The sequence below is a fragment of the Plectrocnemia conspersa genome, unplaced genomic scaffold (assembly GCF_051122295.1).
Source record: "Plectrocnemia conspersa isolate PC_06_02 unplaced genomic scaffold, ASM5112229v1 ptg000008l, whole genome shotgun sequence".
In the NCBI taxonomy this organism is placed as follows: Eukaryota; Metazoa; Arthropoda; class Insecta; order Trichoptera; family Polycentropodidae; genus Plectrocnemia; species Plectrocnemia conspersa.
Genome location: NW_028277172.1, coordinates 17,959,072 through 17,981,020, shown reverse-complemented (window position 1 = coordinate 17,981,020; position 21,949 = coordinate 17,959,072). Strand labels below are relative to the sequence as shown.

The following is a 21,949-nucleotide window of genomic DNA, read 5'->3' as shown; positions in this document are numbered from 1 at the left end:
GATCCCTCTATTTTCCTTATCTATCAGTAAAATATCTGAAAACATTGCGCTGCGCGGCCTAATACGTCACGTTTTCTCAACTGTCAAAACCGGAGAACGCGTATATGCGTCATTCGTTGTTAGGAACTAAGACATTTGGTTTATAATTACGCGTTAGCAAATTGTAACATAATCAACAAAAGACATGAGTTAATAATATTTTACATAGGGGTATACCTTATTTTTTTCTTTATATTTCCCACTTTTTAAGAAGTTATACCAATTTTTCTAAAAGTATTTTGCGACAGTTTTATACTTATCAAGAAATAATTTATTGTGTTAATTAAAATTTATAGATGCTTTAATTTATTTTTAAGTCATGGCCAATGCTGACCGCATGCTCTTATCTCTCATTCACTCTCGTCACTTAACACGCGAGCGATCGAGAGGGAAAGTATCTCACCGCCTACCCTTGGTATATACATATATTATTTGCAAATACAGCAACGTTTCTATTACTGTTATTGAAATAGCAAATTGTGTTAAAATATTTTTTGTATCTGACATCAAAATAAATGTCAGCATTTAATTTAATGAAAATAGTTTTTTATTGTTAGAATATGAAAATATATCGAGCGCATTGTTCATTTAAACATCAGCATTTTTGTTGTGAAAAATGACAGTTTAAGCAAAAAATAAATAAGAAGTTATGCGTCTGAAAAGTTTACTGATCATTGTGTTTAAATTAGACGATTTTTTATCCGCCCGCATTCAGTTAACGTTAAATTTTTAACTAAGACCAAGCCGCGTCTCATCTCATACCAATAAAAGTTAATTTTTATTAATTATGCTCTTTTAAATATTCATATTTTAGCTTTTATTGTTTATCGTCTGTATATACTTTTTATGTATGAATAATGAATATTTGAAACTTATCGGTTTTGACGGTTTACTGGCGGTGATTATTACCTTACAGCCGGCGCCAAGTTCTATTGTAAACGTCCATGTATAACATGCGTCGACTGGTAGTTCAGCTTGATTCAATTAAACAAATCTAATTATAATTTAATCTCATGTTTTCCCACGTTTTTTTCCTATCTGAATTTTTTTTTGCTATATATTTTTACTGAATCGCGTTTTATTATAAATCTAGTTAAAAAAAATTGTTGACTATCTCACTGATAATAAAATGTCAATCTTCCCTATATAGCAATAAAACATTAATAATCTCGCTGCGAGGCCTAATGAACAATTTTTTTAGGCAAAATAAATATTCGTAAATTTTTCTGTAATGGATTGTTACAGTGCTCATTTTAATTATTGTAAGATAAGATCACATATCAAATTAAATGTATTGTGCGGTGGAGGGGTGGGGGTGAATTTAAATTAGGGCATAGAATTGTGTATTGTTCTTAAAATTCTCGAGATAGTCGATAGTATCACAATTATACAAGCCCACACTTTTTTCTATATGTGTATCTCTTGCCTATAAACGAGTATTGAATTCGTCATGTTTTGGGATTCTCTCTTGTGTTTTTTGATCTAAACTCCATGTTTTGCGCATACCCAATAGAATGAGAGATATCTCGATTGCGATCACTTTGGGAGAGATGTAACCAAGTTGCATCTGTCGACCGCAAAGGCATGGGCGTCCGGCAAGGCAGTCGAGTCTTTCGCAAACAGTCGTCGTCTGCGTCTGCTCATGGAGACCTCCGATGATCGCCCACGCCACATCGCCGCACTCTCCTTTTTAAGTGCCTAACAGACTGATTCACTCAATACAGACCGCCCATTGATACTATAAGTTACCCCTCCTCCTTTTATTTTTTTAAGAAACAAATAAAAACATATATCATTAGTCGGTAAGTTACAAATTGAAGAAACAACGTACTTTTTAAATTAGACAATTGGTGTAATATGACGTACGGCAGTGGATGAACAAGATGGCATATGGGGTGATCTGTCATAGTGACATTGGTAACAAAACATACTTCTATATGATCGACTAAAAACAAAGACCATTTTCTCAATCCGAAAGTCTGAATTGGTAGATATAGAATTTCTATTCAGAAAAAATAGTGACACATTATTATCGATGGGTTTTGTCTAGCGACTTTGTAGATGATTTTTTCAGTGATTTTATTTATCTGGTGATGTAAAACTAAAGTCTTATAGAACGATGTAGGAATAATTTGAACAAACAAAAAATGAGCAGTGGAGGCAAACGTGCTTATGAGAAAATGGCGATTTATGATTTATGAAAAAAATATTTTATAATCTGAACATTAATTATCTCATTGATACAGATTTTACTGGTTTATAGATATTTTTTTAAAAAAGAGCATTTTAAACAATATAATTAAAAGAATTTTTAATAAATTGAAGGCAAAAAGTTGTATATATAATTAACTACATAAATATATCATTTATAAATAAATTATGTTATCTTTGTTTAATGATGTAAATAATATTGTGAATATTTAAAATATGTGAAAAATTAATCTCTTAAGAGTATCATATCATTAATTAATTATGTAAGTGAAGTTTTAAAGGCGTAAATAAATGGTTGGTCGATAGATGATAAATTAAAATTGCACACAAATAACATTAAATTAACGCTATTGAATTGTGATGAGGATAATGAAGATGATTATGAGTGCAAAATATAAAAATTTAATACAAATATCAAGTATATTTTAATAATTAGAATTAAAATCATTTTAAGTTTGCAAATTTCTAAAAAATATGTAGTTTTTAATAATAGGGTATGAGATATAAACACTGTGTTAACTCATTAAAATGTGTATTGCTAGATGTACATATAAATATCTTCATATTTTTATTTAAATTATATAAAGAATTATTTTATGTTGAAATATTTTTAGAATTACTTATAAAAACAGAGAGTTGATTAATATATGTATTAAATAAATTAATTGAATAGAATATGTATGTATAAATTAGCTTATAACTCAAATATTTTTTCTTATAAAAGTTGCAAATAATGCCTCCCCCCTTGACACTTTTTTTGGATCCACACTCTTTCCATCTTTATTTGCAACTTACTTGGTGACTTTCCCTCGCAGATTACTATCTACGGTGGGTGCAAAAGCATTTTCCACAAACCTCACGCACGCTTGCGTGCAAATTAATTTCGTAATCAACGTCATAAAAATAATCGTCGTTCGCTTGGCATTGACAGTGAACCTCGTATTTTTCACCACTGGCAGCACCGGCTGTCATCGGCCGCCAATTGCGGGTCGCGGTTTGCAATATTTGCGGCTTCCAGCTCGCTGTAAGTTCAATTCGTACTCGTTTTATAAATGCACACATTTTATTATATACGCGCAAATTGTTGAGATTTATTGTTTGCGCGATCGCTTTCCGACATTTTTTCGTTCGATTTGTGTAACCGCAAACATAACCTCGAATTTGGTCCAAATGTTTACGACCGCCGACCATATGATTTATTTGAATTTAATTCGTTCGTCTGTCGTTCGCAGGGAACTTGTGTTGTATCTAAAGCAGCACAATGGTTGACTACTACCGCACCCTGGGCATCGCTCGAGGGGCGTCCGATGCCGAAATTAAAAAAGCGTAAGTATCTTCAACGTTCCACCTGTAAGCTAGTGAGCTTTTCATAATGTTTTTTTATTTCGATTGCAGATATAGAAAGCTGGCGTTAAAATGGCATCCCGATAAGAACCCGGACAATCCAGAAGAGGCTAACAAGCGTTTTAAGGAGATATCCGAGGCGTACGAGGTTTTATCCGACGGTAAGTAGAATCCGCCGTTGCGATCGCGATCACATTGTCGCACAATGTGCGGTTAAAGACGCGCGACGTTCGCCACATTCAAATACGTACCGTTTATAATTTCTTTTTCTTTAAATGAGTAAGGACATACAATATGGACACGTGTGCACGCGTCGCGTGCGCATTTTCTTTTCGTTATTATAGAAAGCAAGAGGAAAATCTATGATGCTCGGGGCACGCAAGGGCACAGGTATTCGCAGTCGAAGGGCGGAGTCAATGGCCACAGACATTTTACCTTCAAGGGGTTCTTTGGAGAGACGCCTTTCCATCGTTTCTTCGGTACATACAGTTAATGACGCAAAATCGGGCTTTTCTCTATGCTCTCAGAACAGCACTATCGTAAAACGAGCGAAAACACCATTTAATCTATCACGTTTAACAATCAAAAAATATAAATATTAATCAAAGCGTGACGACTTAAGCGGTGTTTTTTGTTTTTTTAAATAAATAGCGCTGGAATGGTTTTTACCCGTAAACTAATTTTTATGTATTTTGACAATTTAAAACAACTAACAATCATAAAACGATAGTATTTCTTTAACACATCCTATACAGCATTTATTTTTGGGTTTTTAATGTGTTAATATTTTAAATCATCCATTTTCTCACAACAATAATATCGTAATATGGCATACTAATTTTATCATAACAAAGTAAATCGTTTTTTTCTATCACATGCTATTTAGAGTATAAAGGAACTAATTAATTAATTTGTCAAATAAAATCATGTTTATACACACTTATAATAAAATGTCTAAAAATAACATCGAAGCGAATAGGGATAAAAAGTGCAAACATAGATTTTTCACTTGTTTAAATGAACTGAACATCTGCATGTATTTATTTTATAACATGATCGTGTTTATAATACGATTATCTTATAACATAAATGAGTTTTTTTATTAATTCATTCATTCATATTCGATTTCTATATAAACGAGGGTGAGTCAAATGAACTATTTCTCTACGTATTAAACGGCATTCAATATAATTTTTTTCAGCGCTCAGAAAGTGCATGGATATTTCTAGAAAAAATGTACTCAAAAGTCAATGTGGTTTTGATTCGATTGCAGGTCAATGGTGCTTCATAATGAAAATTGCATGTATTGTTTTTACAATATAGTGCTCCCTTCGTTCATTTGGAATTGCAGAACATTGATCGATGAATCATCTTCGAAAGTGAAGCTATTTTATCCACCTTTTGAAACTTTTGATACTATTACTTGCTTGGTACTACAAAACTCGTACAGTTTCAAAACTTTTTAGTCTAATATTACATGTATTTATTGTTAGTCTTCCGTTTCTACTTGACGGGTGTTAACCCAATACGTTAAAACAGGATTAACACAATCAACGACAACTAAATAAGTAGTGAGACATCATTTTATTAAATTATACATTATTATTTCAGCTTACATTAAATATAAGTCACTATGCATGACATAGCTCACATATCACAATATTTAACCGTGAGATTAGGAAAATCTAGGAAAACCTAATCTGTGTTGATCGATTGGAATTATAATTATACAATAATCACTACTTCCAATCTTTCACACACAATAGAAATTATAGGATTCGAACCCTGGTCTTTCAAGTATTAGACAATACCTCTGATTTACCGTGCTGGTTGGAGTGACAGATATGCATCTCCATGTTGAACTATCAATCGTTATTGAATTTCACCATTTAGTTACTAAAAAAAATCCGTCCTATCATTGGTGACCTCAAGAATTAGGTAGATTTCTTTCAGTTTTTTTTAAATATTGTAAAACAAATATTTTTGCCTTTTACTCAAATAATTTTAGTGTTTTAAATAGCTAAACAAGACATCAGGTTGGTTAACGAATTTATCCGAGATATTCACCAATTCAATTTTTCTAAGTTTTATATAATAAAGTAGTTTTGTTATCTTCTGATGCTAGTCGAAGAAACTGCATTGAAATTTTACCTAAGATGTAACATGAGACCCTAAATCAATAGATAGTATTTCTATCGAAAGCTACTCAAGACGTTTTAAACTATTATTTGCATGCCTGATTTGTACGGGGTTACACCGCAAAATTCTTATACAAAACGTTAACGCAACATAACACTCCCCAACAAAATTTTAATATTTTTATGTATATATGTATATCGGGGATGACTGGTGAATGAAACTCTCGTCACTTAACACGAGAGCAATTGAGAGGGAAAATATCTCACCGCCTGCGCCTGATATATATTTATTTCTATATAATATGTTAATTTATTATTTAATAAATAATAAATTAGTATTGTATTTTATTACAATAAATGAATATGTATTTTATAATATTATAAAGTAGTATATTTATAAGTTGGGTATATTGATTAATTTCGAAACGAGTGAAAATTTTTGTATCAAATTTAGAACTTTTTATTTAATAAATTATATTTCACAAAAAAAATATAATGAAATAAATAAAAGTCAAAATTGCAAATTTTTTGATTTCAAATAAGCTTTATTAGTTGAAAACAAAACAATAATAAGTAATCGATAATATATAAATATGACATAGTCATATAAAACATAAACATCAAAGATAAAAACTAAAAAGTCATAAATATATTTTATATTTATAAAAGTGGATGTTATTTATTATTCTATAAATATACTATTGTATAATATTATAGAATACATATTCATTTATATATATACGTATATACATATAAATGTTAACATTTTGTCAGGGTGCGTTTTGTTGCATTACATTGTATCGGTTTACATTTTGTCTGTCAGCGTTTTGTTGTGACACCAATTTGTACTGCCTTCCGCCGGCCATTTTTCGAACTATATGTAACAGTGCTGTCAATTTATAATTTTTGAATTTTTGCCACCCTCGTTTGTAATTTAAGTATTTTTCAGTTGAATTGTGTATTTTACATCCCTCAAAGCAAATATTCTATTTACTGTTTTACAGCTGTGTGAATATTGATTGTGTTGTGTAATTTATTTATTTTTCAAATCATCTTAATTTTATTTTATGAATCTGTATGCTCTTTTGCAGAGAGAAAACGAAGAATGTATGATCAGTATGGAAAAGAAGGTGTAGGCAGAGGTGGATCTCGAAGAGCTGCTCCTGAGGACGATTACGACTTCCACTTTGGCTTCCCGTTCACTTTCCGCGATCCGGAAGACGTGTTCAGAGAATTCTTCGGAGATACGTACGGAGACATATTCGGCGGTATGAATTTCTATGGTATGTTTGAATACTTTTTTAATAAATATCGTTATGTATTTACATCACCTTTGTTACAGATTTCAACGGTCATGGTCATCACAGAAATAGATCCAGTCGCCATTCTCACCCCTCGCACACCGTATCTTCGTTTATAACGCCGTTCGGTTTCGGCTTCGGTGGAATGAACGATTTCATTTCGGGCGGACACCCAAACGGTAGCGGTTTCGCATCTTTCACTACTTTAACGAGTGCAGGAGGACCTACCAATATCAAAAAGACGTCAACGTCGACTAGATTTATTAATGGCAAAAAAATAACCACTAAAAAGTGAGATTTCAACGTCACTAATTCGTTTTAATTTAAAAAATAATATTAACGCATTATTTTTGTTTTCAGAGTTAGCGAAAACGGACACGAAACAGTTATGATGTACGAAAACGATGTGCTAACTTCGAAGACTGTAAACGGTGTAGCTCAATCTATCATGTATAGTTAAAATGTCTGTCGGATTATGGATGTATGAGTCTTGCTGGTCAAGTTCTTGACGGCATTCTAATATCGTTTTAACTTGATGTTTTCGTTGTGATTTTATTTCATAAATGAAGAAGAAAATCTAACACGACAACTAAAATCGCCGCTGTGAAGGATCAACGTACCTTATTTTTGCTTCAATTAGTCTAAAATTGCCATTCTTAACTCAATATGTATCAAACTGAAAGAAGTGCACCAGTGACCAAATTTGTAGTGGAACATTTCATGTCCATTATGTCACAAGTGACAGAATGTGAAGTGTGTGTAGTGGTTTTCTTAAAATTGTTTTTTTTTACATAGTATAAAATGTTTTATTGTTCTTGTATGACTGCTAAATAATATCAATATGTGCATATATTCTTATTTCCAATTTAATGTGATTTAAAAAAACTTTTAATATTTTATTTTCACTGGTTACGACTGACCATTATATTTAACTAAATTTATAAACAATGTAGCATTATGAGATTTTCAGTTATTTCATACCATTATATTGCGGTAATTGTAGTTTGTTAATGCTTTTGAACAACATTCATTCGTAAAGCGAATATACAGTCGGTCACATTAAAATTCATCATTACATAATATTGTACATATGTATGTTGTTTTGCACTTAATAACAGTAAGAGCGAACGTAAATATAAAATATGCATAATTAACAATAAAAAAGTGGATTTACGTAAAGCTTAATGATTAAATTAAATATTAATATTTATGTATAATGATAATGTCTAAAATTGGGGTATAGTTTAGTATCCATTTCGAGCGTCGATTTAGCTGCCGAAATGTGTTACTTCATGTAACAAATTAGAGATTATGTTGCGTATGATAATATGTTTCCAAATTCACACGTTATGATTGTTTAGCAAAAAATAAATTGTAAACTTGTCGTGTCGGACAAAGAGGTGAGATGTGCGAATTGCGGAGTGGTTTTTTGAACTCAGTAGGGACCAGAAATTTGACGGTGTAACGATGGGACGGGTCATGGTGAAGATTACGTGTTGTAAAATGTTTATAAAAAAATTGTTACCATTACCAATGTATAAATAAATATGATTACCCTGTGTATGTAAATTTAGGTATGAAATTGATCACCTTTAAATTCAATAGATTCAAAGTTAAACGAGCAAATTGTCCATTCCGCTCCTTTTCATTACTTTGGAGCAAGTTAGTAATCGTTATAAATATTTGTAGCTGTTGTATAAATAGGAGTACTCGATCACTGTTAGATTATACTTGGCTTATTATTTATAATTTAAATTAGTATTCGACAATTCAACAACAGTCTTCGTTATCGACTGCATAACGATTTATCTACTCGGAGACAGTCGATCGTCATTGACGAAATATATTTTGCCTCTGTATCTCGGCGGTGCTGCGAATATGTCGGTGCACGTTATAGCTCTTTTGCTTTCGTACGATCGATGTGGGTTTACGCATTTATTACGCCGTCGAGTTATGCGTTGCCTCTTTACAGTTATATTTACGTTGCGTATCATGTAAACATTTGTAAAGTATCTTTAATGTAATATCGTAACAAGGTATTCGATGTGTAAAGATCTCAAATTGTATTCGCGCAGGGGAAGAGTCTCTAGGTAGGCGATTAATAATTTTAAATAATATACATAGATATAGCAGAAAGAATTTAATCATTTTTAATATTTAGATCGAAGCCATCGATTGACTTGAATTTATCGGTACGAGAGAACGACGACAGTCGCTCGAACTACTACTCATTAAAGATTCACTGACTATTAAATTTATGTACATAAATATACTATTTAAAACCGACACAAACTGTGGTGTTGATATAACTAGTAAGAATCGATTTTACGATTTATAATTTAAATTAAATATTAATGTCAAAGACAGTATTTTATTAATTCAATTTAATCCCTCCACCTTTTATCCTTTCACTTAGTTAATAATATGACATTTAGTATTACGTATATGATTTTTTTTACTGGTAATTCTTGTTTAATTTAACCCTACAACTGCAGATGTCATCGAGAGAATCGCCAGTATGCATTGGTTCAGGACACCTAAAGGTGTCCTGAACCTTTGAGCCTTGTAATACGTTTTGTCTTGTAATTGTATGATTTAAGGTTAAAAAACACTAATTTAATGAAATAATATTTAAATAACTTATTGCATAAATAATGCTCCCCACATATTGTGAATTGACATTCAAAAATACCAGCTGCGGGGAAAAGGTTAAATATTCATCATATTTTTTTGCCTGATTACTATGTAATAAATAAGCCTAAACCTGTTATGATATTAGACTATATAACAGCTTCAACATTATGTATTTCAGAGTGAAATATTTATAGTTTTATTGCTAAACCATTCATAATTCTTACTTAAAAATGTAAAAAAGTTAATTGAACTTTAAATTTACACTACAATGTGCCTGCAAAAATAATTTAATACTTTACCTTTTATTTGTCATCGAAGTTCTGCAGTAAGTATGTTTAAACATTCGTTATAATATTCACTATTTACTTATTTGAAAAGGATTTTATTTAATTGCACGTGGACGACATTTCGCAATGCTCTTGAAACTAGGACTTATGCTAAATATGGCAAAATAATTTTTTTGTGCTATAAAATATATTTTTTATGTATATACTATAAATAATTATTACAAGCTTAAGAATACAGTGAAATAAATACAAGTTGTTGGTTTATAACCATTTTCTAACTTGCAAAAAATAATTAAAAAGATTAAATATGACAAAATAGTAATAAAAGCAAGATAATTAAGGTAAAAGCTTAATATGCTACTAAAAAAGTCACTTCCTGAGTTTTCGAAAAACTTGACATTTTCGCGACCTTAAAATATTTTCTTTTTACGCTTTGTAGCATTGTCTTCGTATTAATCTTAGTTGGTGCCTAGGTGTCCTTGATGTGTTCGCGAAAATCCTCTTTATATGCTTGATGGCCAGCAGAATTAATATCAAGTTTATTTTGTCTTTGGTACACTTCTTGACAGAAAATTCATAAATTATTAACTCAAGACAATATTTTAATAATTCTGTGTGAGCCTAAATTTGTTATGGTCAAAACTTGGCGGCACTTGAGTAGCACTGGCGTGACGGTTATTCTCTCGACTAGAAATCTTCAGGCGATTCGGAAGCGCCGTCGTGCGCGCGCCCCGTACTTTGTAAACCATGTAAGTAACTTAAATCATTAATAAAAACATTACAGCAACGGGTCAATCTATGTATAATTACCACCCATTACCATCCCGTCGCAAAAATTCCGTTTATGTTTTAAAAACATGACTTCTATCTGTATTATGTACACCAGCGGCGAATCTCTTAGGTATGATCCTGGTTAGTCGTAATGTTTATTATATAAATAATATCATTGTTATAATTTTTATTGGCACATATAGAATTAATAAATATTTTTTAATTAAGTAAAAAATAAAAAGGCTAAATACAAATGAAATTATCACATAAAATATAAAATAAATATTCTAAATTCGATGTAACGAGTATGTATATTCGTAAATTGTGGTATATTTTTTGTTATGGCTACACCGAAAGTGTCGTGGTCCAATGGTGGTGAACCACGGTCTTGGAGAACCGACTGCGGGGGCGGGGGTGGCGGATAGTTTCGAAGCTGCGGCCAAACGCAGACACGTCGGACGCACCATGGCGCGTCTACCGGGCCCTCTGCTGCCGTTGCTCATCATTCTGGAGATCCTGCTTGAAGGTAAGCTCTATGACCTTTTTCTTTTCTACGCGTAGCCACACGTTTGACACTTACGATGCGGATGTAAATAGACGATACTACTCGACACCTTGACGTTTCTTTCGAATTAACAGTTAGTTTGATGAATGTGGTCACTGATCGTATCACGTTCGTTACGACTCATGCCTGTTTATTATTTAACGTTGGAATTATCAATTTCTTAAATTTTCCACTCTGAATCATATAATTCTATATTCACTTGAACGATGTAAACAGTTTCGTGGTACACTTCTTATCAACTTACTTTTTAGTATTTAAATCCAAATGTCCTTGACTTTGATTATTTTATAACTAAGCACTGCAGTTATTATAAATGGCTATTGTTCATTGATCATACTAGCTGATTAAACTTATCGAATGTACCACGTCAGGTGTTTCCAAGGTTGTGGAGTCGTTTCTAAATTTTCCGACTCCAATTTTAACAATTTTAATAACATTATTTTTGCCACCATAAAATCGATAGCAATAAAAATAATTGCAACGATTTTCAAATTATTAAAAGATTTCAAACATTAGTTAAGCAAAAAAAGGCCACGTATACCTAATTCCCCTTTATTGACTTATTATAATGCTATATTTAAAATAGTCTATACAAAAAATTAATTTAAATAACAAATTTAATAATTATACACGCAAGGGTTTTATTTTGCCAGGTTGACTAAATCTAATCTTAAATCTTTAATAATACTAAATCTAAATTTAATTCTTATTCATCTGTAATTTAAACTGAATTAGATCCTAAAAAAATAATTGTTTCTAATAAGTCAGCTTTTATTGAAGCTCTTAAAACAGATTTCATTATTTTAACATAAACATGAAAAAGTGGAGTATGTTAATATTGATTATTTTTAAATCTGGAACACATTTCCTTTGTATGGTTTTTCGTTCCAAAGAATGCGATGTTTCTTCGTCCAGTGGTGGTAAAATGTAGGTCTTCGTATTTACATTAAATGTACGAAAACACTGTTTTTTAGTTAGAAAATTTAGGATATTCCCTTTAAATTTATAATTTTTGCGATCATTACAAGTCATTACATCTGAAATTATACTTTTTTCCAGAGATGTCATTTCAACTTTTGGGGGGGGGGGGGGAAGTTGCCAGTCAGTGGTCGTTTTATTAATATTTTGATTTCATTAAATGACATGGATTTTTCTGGACAAATTCAAGGGGGGGCCAAATACCCCCCTCCCAGTCCAGTGAAAACACTCGTTTATATAGCATTCATATTAAAAACTTTTTATAACAATATTACGACTTACAATAAGTAAGAATCGAATGACGCATAAAACAATTATCCCTTCTCAGAAGTAATATCAGTAAGAATAGCTATAATATTTTTAAAACATTGTTGTTGCGACCTCTCCCCTTTGGAGATGGCCGTCTTTTCTTCTCGAAGGACCACCGTCTCTCGACGGAATTAAACGCCTCTAACCATAGAAATGCTTTATTATCAGAGTTTACATCCTCAGAATCCTTGCTGACGCACGACCATACGCCGTGACAGCTGAGGCGTCTTCAGGTTATTTATACACAAAAAACCACGCACGGCCATAACACACTTATTCGGCCATGCATAAATATATGTAAAATTGTCGGAACAATTGTGTAATATCGAAATGCAGACAAAGTATACAGCCATATGCGAGATGCGACGTCTGTCTGTACTGCTTCTTCCGCTTATTTTTCCCTGAGAGTTTTGGTTTAGTTTGTATTTAGAATTTGGAACGTTTGGTTAATTCGTTTAAGTTAGGTTTGGGTTTGAACAGCAAATGTATGTTGTAAACTGTCTAATTTAGTTTTATAGGTATTTTAGAACGGCAAAAAATTCCAGTAGTTCATATCGGTTTAATTATATTTTCCCTAGTAGAAATATATATTTATTAGTGAAAATGTATTTGGACAAAAAAATACACATTCACTGTAACATTTTACATTGCATGTAAATAAATAATGATAAGTATATAAATGTATATATTATTACGTATGAAAAATTAATTCATATAATTTTACTAGCACCTGCCAGATAAATTACATTTTCACTAGTAAAAATGTATCTACCGGTGAAAATGTATTCCAATATGATTTTACTGAAATTACGTATTTTAAAAAATATTTACGAGATAGATTCGAGACTATTTTTTTAGTTTTATTTTGAGGGATAACTAGAGAATTACTAGTTTAGAATCAGGGATGTCATTACAGCTTTTTTCAGGGAAGAGCAAATCTTGGCCAGTCGGGGGTCATTTTTTTTATTTCGCTTTCGTTAAAATTCATGGTATGCCATTAAATAACATGCATTTTTCTGGCCAAATTCAAGGAAGGGAACATGTCACCCCCCCCCCCCCCCCCATAAATATCCTCTCCGTTTTTTCTGTTATAATTAAAATATACTGGCAAAAAAAGTGACTGTTTTAAGAACGATACATACAATTTTTATGACAAGAATTGAGCGTTTACACGGTGCTACTCTCTGGCATCCAGTGACTAGCTGGCATCCACAAAGATAAGAAGATAAACTTGCAGAATAAAAAAGGGCATAATTGTGTTGTAGATAATGCAGCAGTGCATCAAAGAAAAAAATTACTACCTACAAGTTGTAATACACAAAAAAAAATTAAATTATAAAAAACTGCGTTTTTAATGTTGTCAGTTTTTTTTTCTTAGATTTTTTTTTAAATATTTCACTACAAATGTAAACGAATACTTTATGGATAGTTGAACAATTTAACGAATTCGATATGCTTCTGATATTCTTCATCTCTTGGGAAATGAATACCTTTAATTATTTTCTTTGTGTCATAGGAATTTTCAAAAGCAGTTATTTAGTCAATGAGCTAAAAAAATTATTCCCTTTGACAATTTATGAACTTTTTCTCTATAAATTCATTCATTTCATAAAGATTGAATCGATTGTATATCGAAAAATTATACAGTTTTGTTCCACTTTTGTTAAATAATACTTAAGATTTTTATTTAACTCAACCATGATTAGGCACCAACTGTTTATGAACGTTACATTAAAACAGTCATAAACACTTGGTGCCTGATCGTGTAATAACAATAAAGATGTTGATTTAACACTCACTCTACTTTTTTAGTGTTAAAAACATATTGTAAATAGTGACTGTGTATCTTTTATATGTAATGGAATATGTTATACAGCCTTATCTTTTTATATTTTTATTACCATCACAAACCATTTAACTTTTGATTGAATAAAACAATTTTCTTATCGTTGCGAATAATTTTATTGTTTACAGTTGCGGAATCGACAACTTTAGCAGAAGTTAATCGTCATTTAGAGTTAGGTAAAGATTTTCTTGCCAGAGGTGAACTATCGGACGCTCTAACACATTATCATGCAGCAGTTGGTGAGTTTCTAGAAAATGTGTAATGTTATTGATCTATATAAAATATCTATTTTATTTTTATTTAATTGTTTAGAGGGTGACCCCAGCAACTATCTCACATATTATAAGAGAGGAACTGTATATTTCGCGTTAGGGAAGGCGAAATTTGCCATCACCGACTTCAGTAAAGTGTTGGATTTGAAACCAGATTTTATTGCAGCTAAATTACAGAGAGCCAATGTAAATATGAAACTGGGCCATTTAACAGAGGCTGCCGGCGATTATTATGATGTTGTAAGTGTAAAGTTTATATTTTAAATTAACGTAAGATGTGGTAATAAATTAATTTATTTAAAAACAGTTAGTCGCCGAACCGATGAACGAAGAGGCTATTAACAATTATCATAGGATACCGGATCTATCAGAAGATATGTCGCTGGCTGAGGCTTATTATAGAGGTCGAGATTTTCAAGCTGCCGCTGATTCAGTTCAGCGCATTTTAGAAGTTTGTCCGTGGGCGGCTCATTTGAGGCAGCTAAGGGCTGAATGTTATATAGCACAGGTATTTATTATTGTAACTAGATGAGGCTTTGAAAATGTACTTAGACCTGTGTTTGTTAATATTTCGGATGTATTGTAGGGAGATATAATAGCTGCTGTTTCCGACATCCGTTCAGTCAATAGATTACAGCAAGATTCTACAAATGGATATTTCAGATTAGCTACACTTTTGTATACGCAACTGGGTCACGTTGCAGATTCTTTAAAAGTAAATCTGTTACTACATTAATTTAAGTTTTATATTGTATTAGATGACTATATTTTATTTAAATATAATTTTAGGAAATTCGCGAGTGTCTCAAGTTGGATCCTGAACACAAAGACTGTTTTCCATTGTACAAAAAAATTAAAAAAGTAGATAAGTTTATTAATGAAGCACAAAATAATTTAGAAGCTAGGGAATTTAGCCAATGTATAGAAAATGCACAAAAAATATTGAAAGCCGAGAGTGACGCAGGTATGGTCATTTGGGAAGCAAAACGACTCCTTTGCATGTGCTCTAATAAAGTTTGTATAATTTATTATATGCAGTATATTGTATATGCATTTATATCTAACTATAATTTATTTTATAGGATGAGCAATACACGTCTGCCATTACTCATTGTAAAGAAGCAAATGAACTATTGAAAGATGTTAATTTATTATGTGAAATGGCTGAGGCTCTCATCGGCTTAGAGATGTACGACGATGGTGAGTACTATTTCAGCATAACGATTGATATCTATTATGTAGGACTAAATCACGATTTAATTTACAGCTATGCATAAATATAAAGATGCTCTGCAGATAGAAGAAAATAATGCTCGGGCAAAGGAAGGCCTTCAACGTGCTCAAAAATTGCAAAAACAAGCAGAAAAACGTGATTATTATAAAATACTTGACGTCAAAAGGTATGTTATTGTCTTGAAATAAACGTCCGCTTATCTGATCTTATCTAACTTGTGTGTTTGTTTTTTTTTCAGAACGGCCACAAAACAAGAAATTGTAAAAGCGTATAGAAAAGCAGCGCAAAAGTGGCATCCTGATAATTTCCAAGATGACGAGAAGAAAATAGCCGAGAGGAAGTTCATAGATATAGCTGCAGCCAAGGAAGTTTTGACCGATCCGACGAAACGAGCCCAATTTGACGCCGGAGACGATCCGTTGGATCCGGAAGCCGGTCGAAATAACTTCCAGGAGAACTCATTCCATCACTTTCACTATGGTAGTCCATTCCAATTCAAGTTTCACTTCAACTGAACAGTGAAACGCTAAAACATTCATCGTGTGTGTATTTTTTTTAACTGAAAAAAAGAATCAGCTTAGTATCTAAGCATTACAGGCTGTGAAGACTGTAAAAAAGATAATTGGCGGTAAAGAGTTGTTCTGAATATTAACGAAAATCATGCGGCAGAAATATTTTCTGTCAACGTCGTCGGATCGGATATTAAAAAACACAACGTGTATAGTGAGTGCATTGACAAGATTACCTTACATCAGTTTTTACGTTGTTCCAGTGTGGCTTGATGGAGATGCCTTAATCAGTGTTTATGTTTAAAAACATTGTTGATTTTTTAATGCAATAATATATCTTCGCTGTGATAATTACGTGAGACGATCGCCGTCTCGTGTATGAACGATGTACGATAGTTATATGTATTTGTTGTCAATATTTTCCTTTTGAGTGCGCCATTTCCATGATAAATATCTGAGATACCTCTACCTCCAATCAAAGCAATTATATATACTTAAAAATGTATTTATTATTACAATTAAACCAGTACATATCATTCACCAAAACCAGTTATACTGTTATGAAACCAGTTATTTTGCTCACCTTATACTATTGTGTGATATTAACATTTCTTTAATATTCTTTTCAATCTTTTATTTTGTATTTTTCTTCAAATTCCTAGTCAGAAACCTCATCTAATTCTTAATTCGAGCTAGTAATTGTTTAGTCAAATCGTTTTATTAATATGAATGGTTTGTGTTTATTTATTGTTTGTTTGTAATCGTACTGTATCTGTGAATGGTGTGAGCGTCGAATGCTTAGCCTCGCGTTTCGTATTAAAATATGCTTGATATATATTATAATATAAATAGCTGGATCATATTTTTGTAGATTTATTACTGGCATGCTCGTCCAAAGATAACTTTTAAAAAAATAATATTACATGGCGATATGTGAAGGTTGATTTTTTGTCCGAACGTATCGTAATAATGTTCAAACACTATTTACAGATAAACTAGGATTACCGAGAATGATTATTTTACATAATATGATGTAAATATTATTCTAATAAATCTTGTTTTTAAAAATGGTGTTTTAATTTACAATAATATAAAAAATACGTTATTAATAAAAATTAACAACTGTATACATTTAGTAATTGAAAGTTATCAGTTTTTACCAGGTATTGTCACAAAAAATGTGTATTATGTGCTGATATTTAAAATATATGTCTTATTATGTTACAACAGAAGAGTTAAAATAAATTCATAAATATAGTTTGAAGAGTGGCTAATGGATTATAAAACGAATCGGACATGCAACACAACAAATCAGTAGTCTAAAGTATTAGCCGCACTTGAGCCATGCATTTTTTTGTAGAAAATGTGTAAAATTCATTAAAATTAACCGATAAATATAAGTTCAGTGTGGTGATGCATGTCTGTCACACCAACAAGTGAACGAGTGGACTTAAAAGTTGCGAAATTGTGTAAGTACTACTAAATGATGCACATCAAGCACAGAATTTTTGTTTATTAACAATGCGTTATTATTAAAAACCAGCCCCAGCTGTAACATCTATTGATTATAAATTATATTATATACTACATAATAATTTATAAATAATAATATAGATATCACTTATTCCCAGACATACCCTAGTTGTTAATACTTAGTTGTAGGTATTTATTATGACTGTTTGACTTAGCCAGTTGCTACAGATTGCATCATAAGATTCCCTATCGAGCTCGACGGTTTACCGTTACATTCTAATTAGAATCCACTACTATTTGCCTCTCAGCCATACACCGTGGGGGTGTTACCTTGCGCTTCTAAAGAAATATTTACCATTTTATTTTTATTATATAATAATGCTCTTTTCTTATAATAAATATAAATATTTTATTGCTTTCGGAAACAAAAATAGTAGGAATACATTTAATAATGACTATAATAATTATATTTATTTAAAATATCGTTAAAATTCTGCACAAAATTAAAAACAATCAGATACATAAGTAGTAAAATTATGGAATGAAGTTAGTGGTATTGTAGGTTAATCTAATTTATTCATATGACAATCCAAAACTGACGCTGATCCCCTAGAAATAAAAGTGGGAGTGGTGTCGCATGCAACGAAGAATGAGATAAAGCATGCTCTTTCGTGTAACGGTACTTCGTCCAGATGACATGGGAATCTTATGAAGCCTACAGAATCACCCTGTTGTAACGCATGTCAAGTTACAACGGAAGATTTAATAAATAATTTGAAGAATTCTATATTCTTGCGACTACATCGATATGAAAATTATTAATATGGTCAATTTATTATTGGTATAAGCATGTTTTGTTCTAATTGTTTTTTAGTTTTATTTCAGGTTTACGTAAGGAACTTACAAGTAATTCAAGAATCTTCTCTGTCTATTTAATATCTCCCGTTATAAGTGTAGCGCAAAATAAAAGTAATTTTTTTTAAGATATATTTTTACAATTTTCTCGCTACTTTGGGCGTGAGAGATTTTACAGTCAAATGTTAGGACTTCTTTATATTACTGAATTATAAGTGTTCGTTCATATTTCCATTATAATTTCTCTTTTGATTTATTTGGAATGTGGTCAGCATAATTGTCGTGGCTAACGGCCGAGACGAACCAGCAGCGCCTCGTGCGCCAGAATTGTCGTCCGACAGTCGTGAAGCTGTGATCCCACTCGATGGTATTTATTGTAAACGGGTGGCCATTGTAGCAATAAACCTTGACTTTTACTGGTCCTTTGTTAAGAAGCCCCGTTAATACGACCTTTCTAAAAGGGTCAAGGTCACAAGAGAACAAGAAGAACGTCAACTTGTCTTTGAGGGAAAGAGTTGCAACAATATCATTAGTTTGCTGGTTTCACAAAGTAAATAGATTTTTCAGAAATAAAAGTTGAAGTGATTAAATTCCAAAATAGTATGTAGTTGTAGACGAAGTAGATGATAAAATTGGTGTTTATACGTTGAAGTTTGTAAGTTTAAATTTCAAATGAACCTATGTTGGTTTAACTTTTTATTGAGTCTGGGAGATCAGAGCTAAGAATTATAAGTATTATTTTTTCTTAAATTAAAAACGGATAGCATATATATTATGGATGTGATTTTTTTGTTTTATTAAACGTTATCGTGATAATCTTTTATTCGATTATTTTCATTAAGCATTTGTAAGAAATATAAGTTGACTATCTATCTTTCACTTTTCCAAGAAAATGTATTGAACAATTAGTTATTATTCTTTTTTTGTTAGGGGAGGTGGCTTTAAAACAGGGTGTTAGGATCGACACGCATGGCCGTGGGAATTGGTCAACTCCAAGGAAGTCTAAGTGGCGCTGTATGGTCCATTTATATATATTTGTATTTAGATTTATTATGACCAAAACCTCTGGTAACACTGACGTGACGTAAGCAGACTCTCTTGGCGATTTCGGCAGGCTCGCAACCGGTGCGGGCCCCACGCACCGTTCACCAACTCACTTAAATTGTAAACATGTAAATATTCCTCAATAAAAATATTATTGCAGCGGCTCAATCTATGTCTGATTACCACCCGTTACTTTCCGTCGCCAAAACGCTACACTGCGATTCTGTGGAAGTCACGCCAAGCATCGCATACTAAAACTTAGGAATCACAGCAAAATAAAAAGTTAAACATACCCAATAATTATTATTTAATAATAGCCAAAAAATGATTTACTTAAGTATAACAAACGTCACCCGCCAAATCAAAGTACACAATACGACTGAAAGAGTGAGTGAGATGCAAAGTGTGCGTGCGTGCAGCTTGTACCCGTTTACAAATACAGAAGACCCCCAATAACACTGTAATTTGGAGACGTGCTATTTGTATGTCCGTTACTTCATGTGTTAACGAGCCAAAGGGATGATATCTCATCACACGCGCCTGATTCGTACGTACGTATTGCAAAAAATTGTATGAGTATTTTCTAGTCCTCAAACTATACGCACCTAAATACCACGTCCCCAATTTACCATGTTATTGGAGGGGGGGGGGGTCTACTGTATGCATCCTAGAATTAATGAATTTAATAAGTACTTATTATTATTTTATTTAATGCGTAATATTAGCACGGAGTAATACTTAAAATCAAAACTTAGTATTTATTATACTTTTATAGATATATAAATTATTTAAAGCAATCTGTACTACTTACACATTACAAATAAAGAAAGGTAAAAAACACAATTTTATTCGTTATCTTAAAATAATATGTCCATGAGACTCGGTGTAACGAGTGACTCGCGTAATAATTACGAGTGGCACAACACTAGTGTTGTCCTTTCCAGATCTTGCTGTGACGGCGGCCGGCCACAGGTTTGTTAATTTTGGATTTGTTCCCTTTTCCGCCGTCGAAAATGCATTTATACGACGTCAGTACGGTTTACGCTGGTGATCCGCCGTCGGATGACCCTCGGAACGTCACGGGAAGCGGATGCTCACGGATGAAGTTCGACATCGATCCTTTCATACACGTTAAATTTTCATTTTTTACTTAAAAATTGCTTAATAACGGTTCAAAACTAATCATGAGTGTTTTTTGGTATTGATGACCAATTTGTTGTTACTAGGTTATAACGTTAAGTGAACTTTTTGATCGTTTTTGATTTTGAGGTTATGTTCATGCATTGACGTGAAACATGTCAGTTGATTATACCATTATAAATAATTTAGATAATTACTTATGTGCTCATGGATTGTAATTATATTTTAGTAATGGCGGACGCAGCAGCCCCCAAGCCTGCAAAGGCTTCATCCTCTAAAAAGGCACCGGCGGAGAAAAAAGTAGCTAAGGCTCCAGCGCCTGCCGTCGAAGTTACAAAGAGCACCGGCACACCCAAGAAGAGACACGGACGGCTTTACGCCAAAGCAATCTTCACGGGATACAAACGCGGCTTGAGAAACCAACATGAAAACACTGCCTTATTGAAGGTATATAATTCTCATCTAATTGGAATGATTTGTAATAAACTTAACATGATGCTTTTGACATTTGAAACCTGAATATTTTTGTGGACAAACTTTTACTGATTGAATTTATGATCGAAATGGTTATTAGTGAAAGTATTTATTTATTAATAACTTATTTAAAATTTTTAGGTTGAAGGTTGCCGATACAAGGAAGATAGCTTATTTTACGTTGGCAAGAGGTGCGTGTATGTGTACCGTGCCAAGAAACGCACTCCCGTTCCCGGGGGACCCAAGGGAAGGAAGACCCGAGTGCGCGCAATTTGGGGAAAGGTAACGCGCCCTCATGGTGGATCCGGAGCTGTCAGAGCTAAGTTCAAGAGGAATCTTCCATCCAAAGCTATGGGACACAGAATTAGAGTTGTAAGTACCTTCGTATTTTATTAGCGATGTATATATATTGAAGTTTTACTAATGTTTTATTATTTATTTACAGATGCTGTATCCATCGAGGATATAAATCGCTCTTTTTATAATATAAGTTAACTCTTTAATAAAAAAAAACCCATAAAAAAA

At 32.3% G+C, this 21,949-nt stretch overlaps 3 protein-coding genes across 14 annotated transcripts in view; all 3 read left to right on the top strand.

Annotated features, from left to right (window-relative positions):
* The window catches only part of mrj (DnaJ heat shock protein family (Hsp40) member B6 mrj), an 83,271-nt gene extending 73,876 nt beyond the window's left edge, over positions 1 to 9,395 (top strand). For 3 of the 12 annotated variants that reach the window (XM_088189239.1, XM_088189240.1, XM_088189238.1), the window contains 6 exons: positions 3,483 to 3,576; positions 3,646 to 3,755; positions 3,939 to 4,073; positions 6,824 to 7,015; positions 7,075 to 7,324; positions 7,394 to 9,395. In XM_088189239.1, the coding sequence (XP_088045365.1) occupies positions 3,512 to 3,576; positions 3,646 to 3,755; positions 3,939 to 4,073; positions 6,824 to 7,015; positions 7,075 to 7,324; positions 7,394 to 7,493 (852 nt within the window). In that variant the 5' untranslated portion in view covers positions 3,483 to 3,511 and the 3' untranslated portion in view covers positions 7,494 to 9,395. Of the gene's footprint in view, positions 1 to 3,186; positions 3,275 to 3,482; positions 3,577 to 3,645; positions 3,756 to 3,938; positions 4,074 to 6,823; positions 7,016 to 7,074; positions 7,325 to 7,393 lie in introns of those variants that run through there. The other 9 variants (XM_088189244.1, XM_088189243.1, XM_088189247.1 and 6 more) reach the window with 7 other exon arrangements.
* Positions 9,396 to 11,066: 1,671 nt separating this feature from the next.
* On the top strand, positions 11,067 to 17,506 carry P58IPK (dnaJ homolog subfamily C member P58IPK). Its single transcript, XM_088189291.1, has 9 exons — positions 11,067 to 11,251; positions 14,552 to 14,662; positions 14,736 to 14,935; positions 15,003 to 15,203; positions 15,282 to 15,410; positions 15,485 to 15,709; positions 15,778 to 15,895; positions 15,963 to 16,095; positions 16,168 to 17,506. Exons 1-9 carry the CDS (start codon positions 11,095 to 11,097, stop codon positions 16,442 to 16,444), a joined length of 1,551 nt encoding a protein of 516 aa, XP_088045417.1. The 5' UTR covers positions 11,067 to 11,094; the 3' UTR covers positions 16,445 to 17,506.
* Positions 17,507 to 20,726: 3,220 nt separating this feature from the next.
* On the top strand, positions 20,727 to 21,949 carry RpL35A (ribosomal protein L35A). The gene is made up of 4 exons (XM_088189891.1): positions 20,727 to 20,782; positions 21,180 to 21,397; positions 21,566 to 21,796; positions 21,870 to 21,949. Exons 2-4 carry the CDS (start codon positions 21,182 to 21,184, stop codon positions 21,891 to 21,893), a joined length of 471 nt encoding a protein of 156 aa, XP_088046017.1. The 5' UTR covers positions 20,727 to 20,782; positions 21,180 to 21,181; the 3' UTR covers positions 21,894 to 21,949.

Coding starts and splice junctions, on each gene's coding strand:
- P58IPK (XM_088189291.1), top strand. CDS start 11,095: ATGGTGGTGAACCACGGTCTTGGAGAACCGACTGCGGGGGCGGGGGTG. Junction 11,252..14,551: donor TCTGGAGATCCTGCTTGAAG/GTAAGCTCTATG, acceptor TATTGTTTACAG/TTGCGGAATCGACAACTTTA. Junction 15,204..15,281: donor CTGAATGTTATATAGCACAG/GTATTTATTATT, acceptor GATGTATTGTAG/GGAGATATAATAGCTGCTGT.
- RpL35A (XM_088189891.1), top strand. CDS start 21,182: ATGGCGGACGCAGCAGCCCCCAAGCCTGCAAAGGCTTCATCCTCTAAA. Junction 21,398..21,565: donor AAAACACTGCCTTATTGAAG/GTATATAATTCT, acceptor TAAAATTTTTAG/GTTGAAGGTTGCCGATACAA. Junction 21,797..21,869: donor TGGGACACAGAATTAGAGTT/GTAAGTACCTTC, acceptor ATTTATTTACAG/ATGCTGTATCCATCGAGGAT.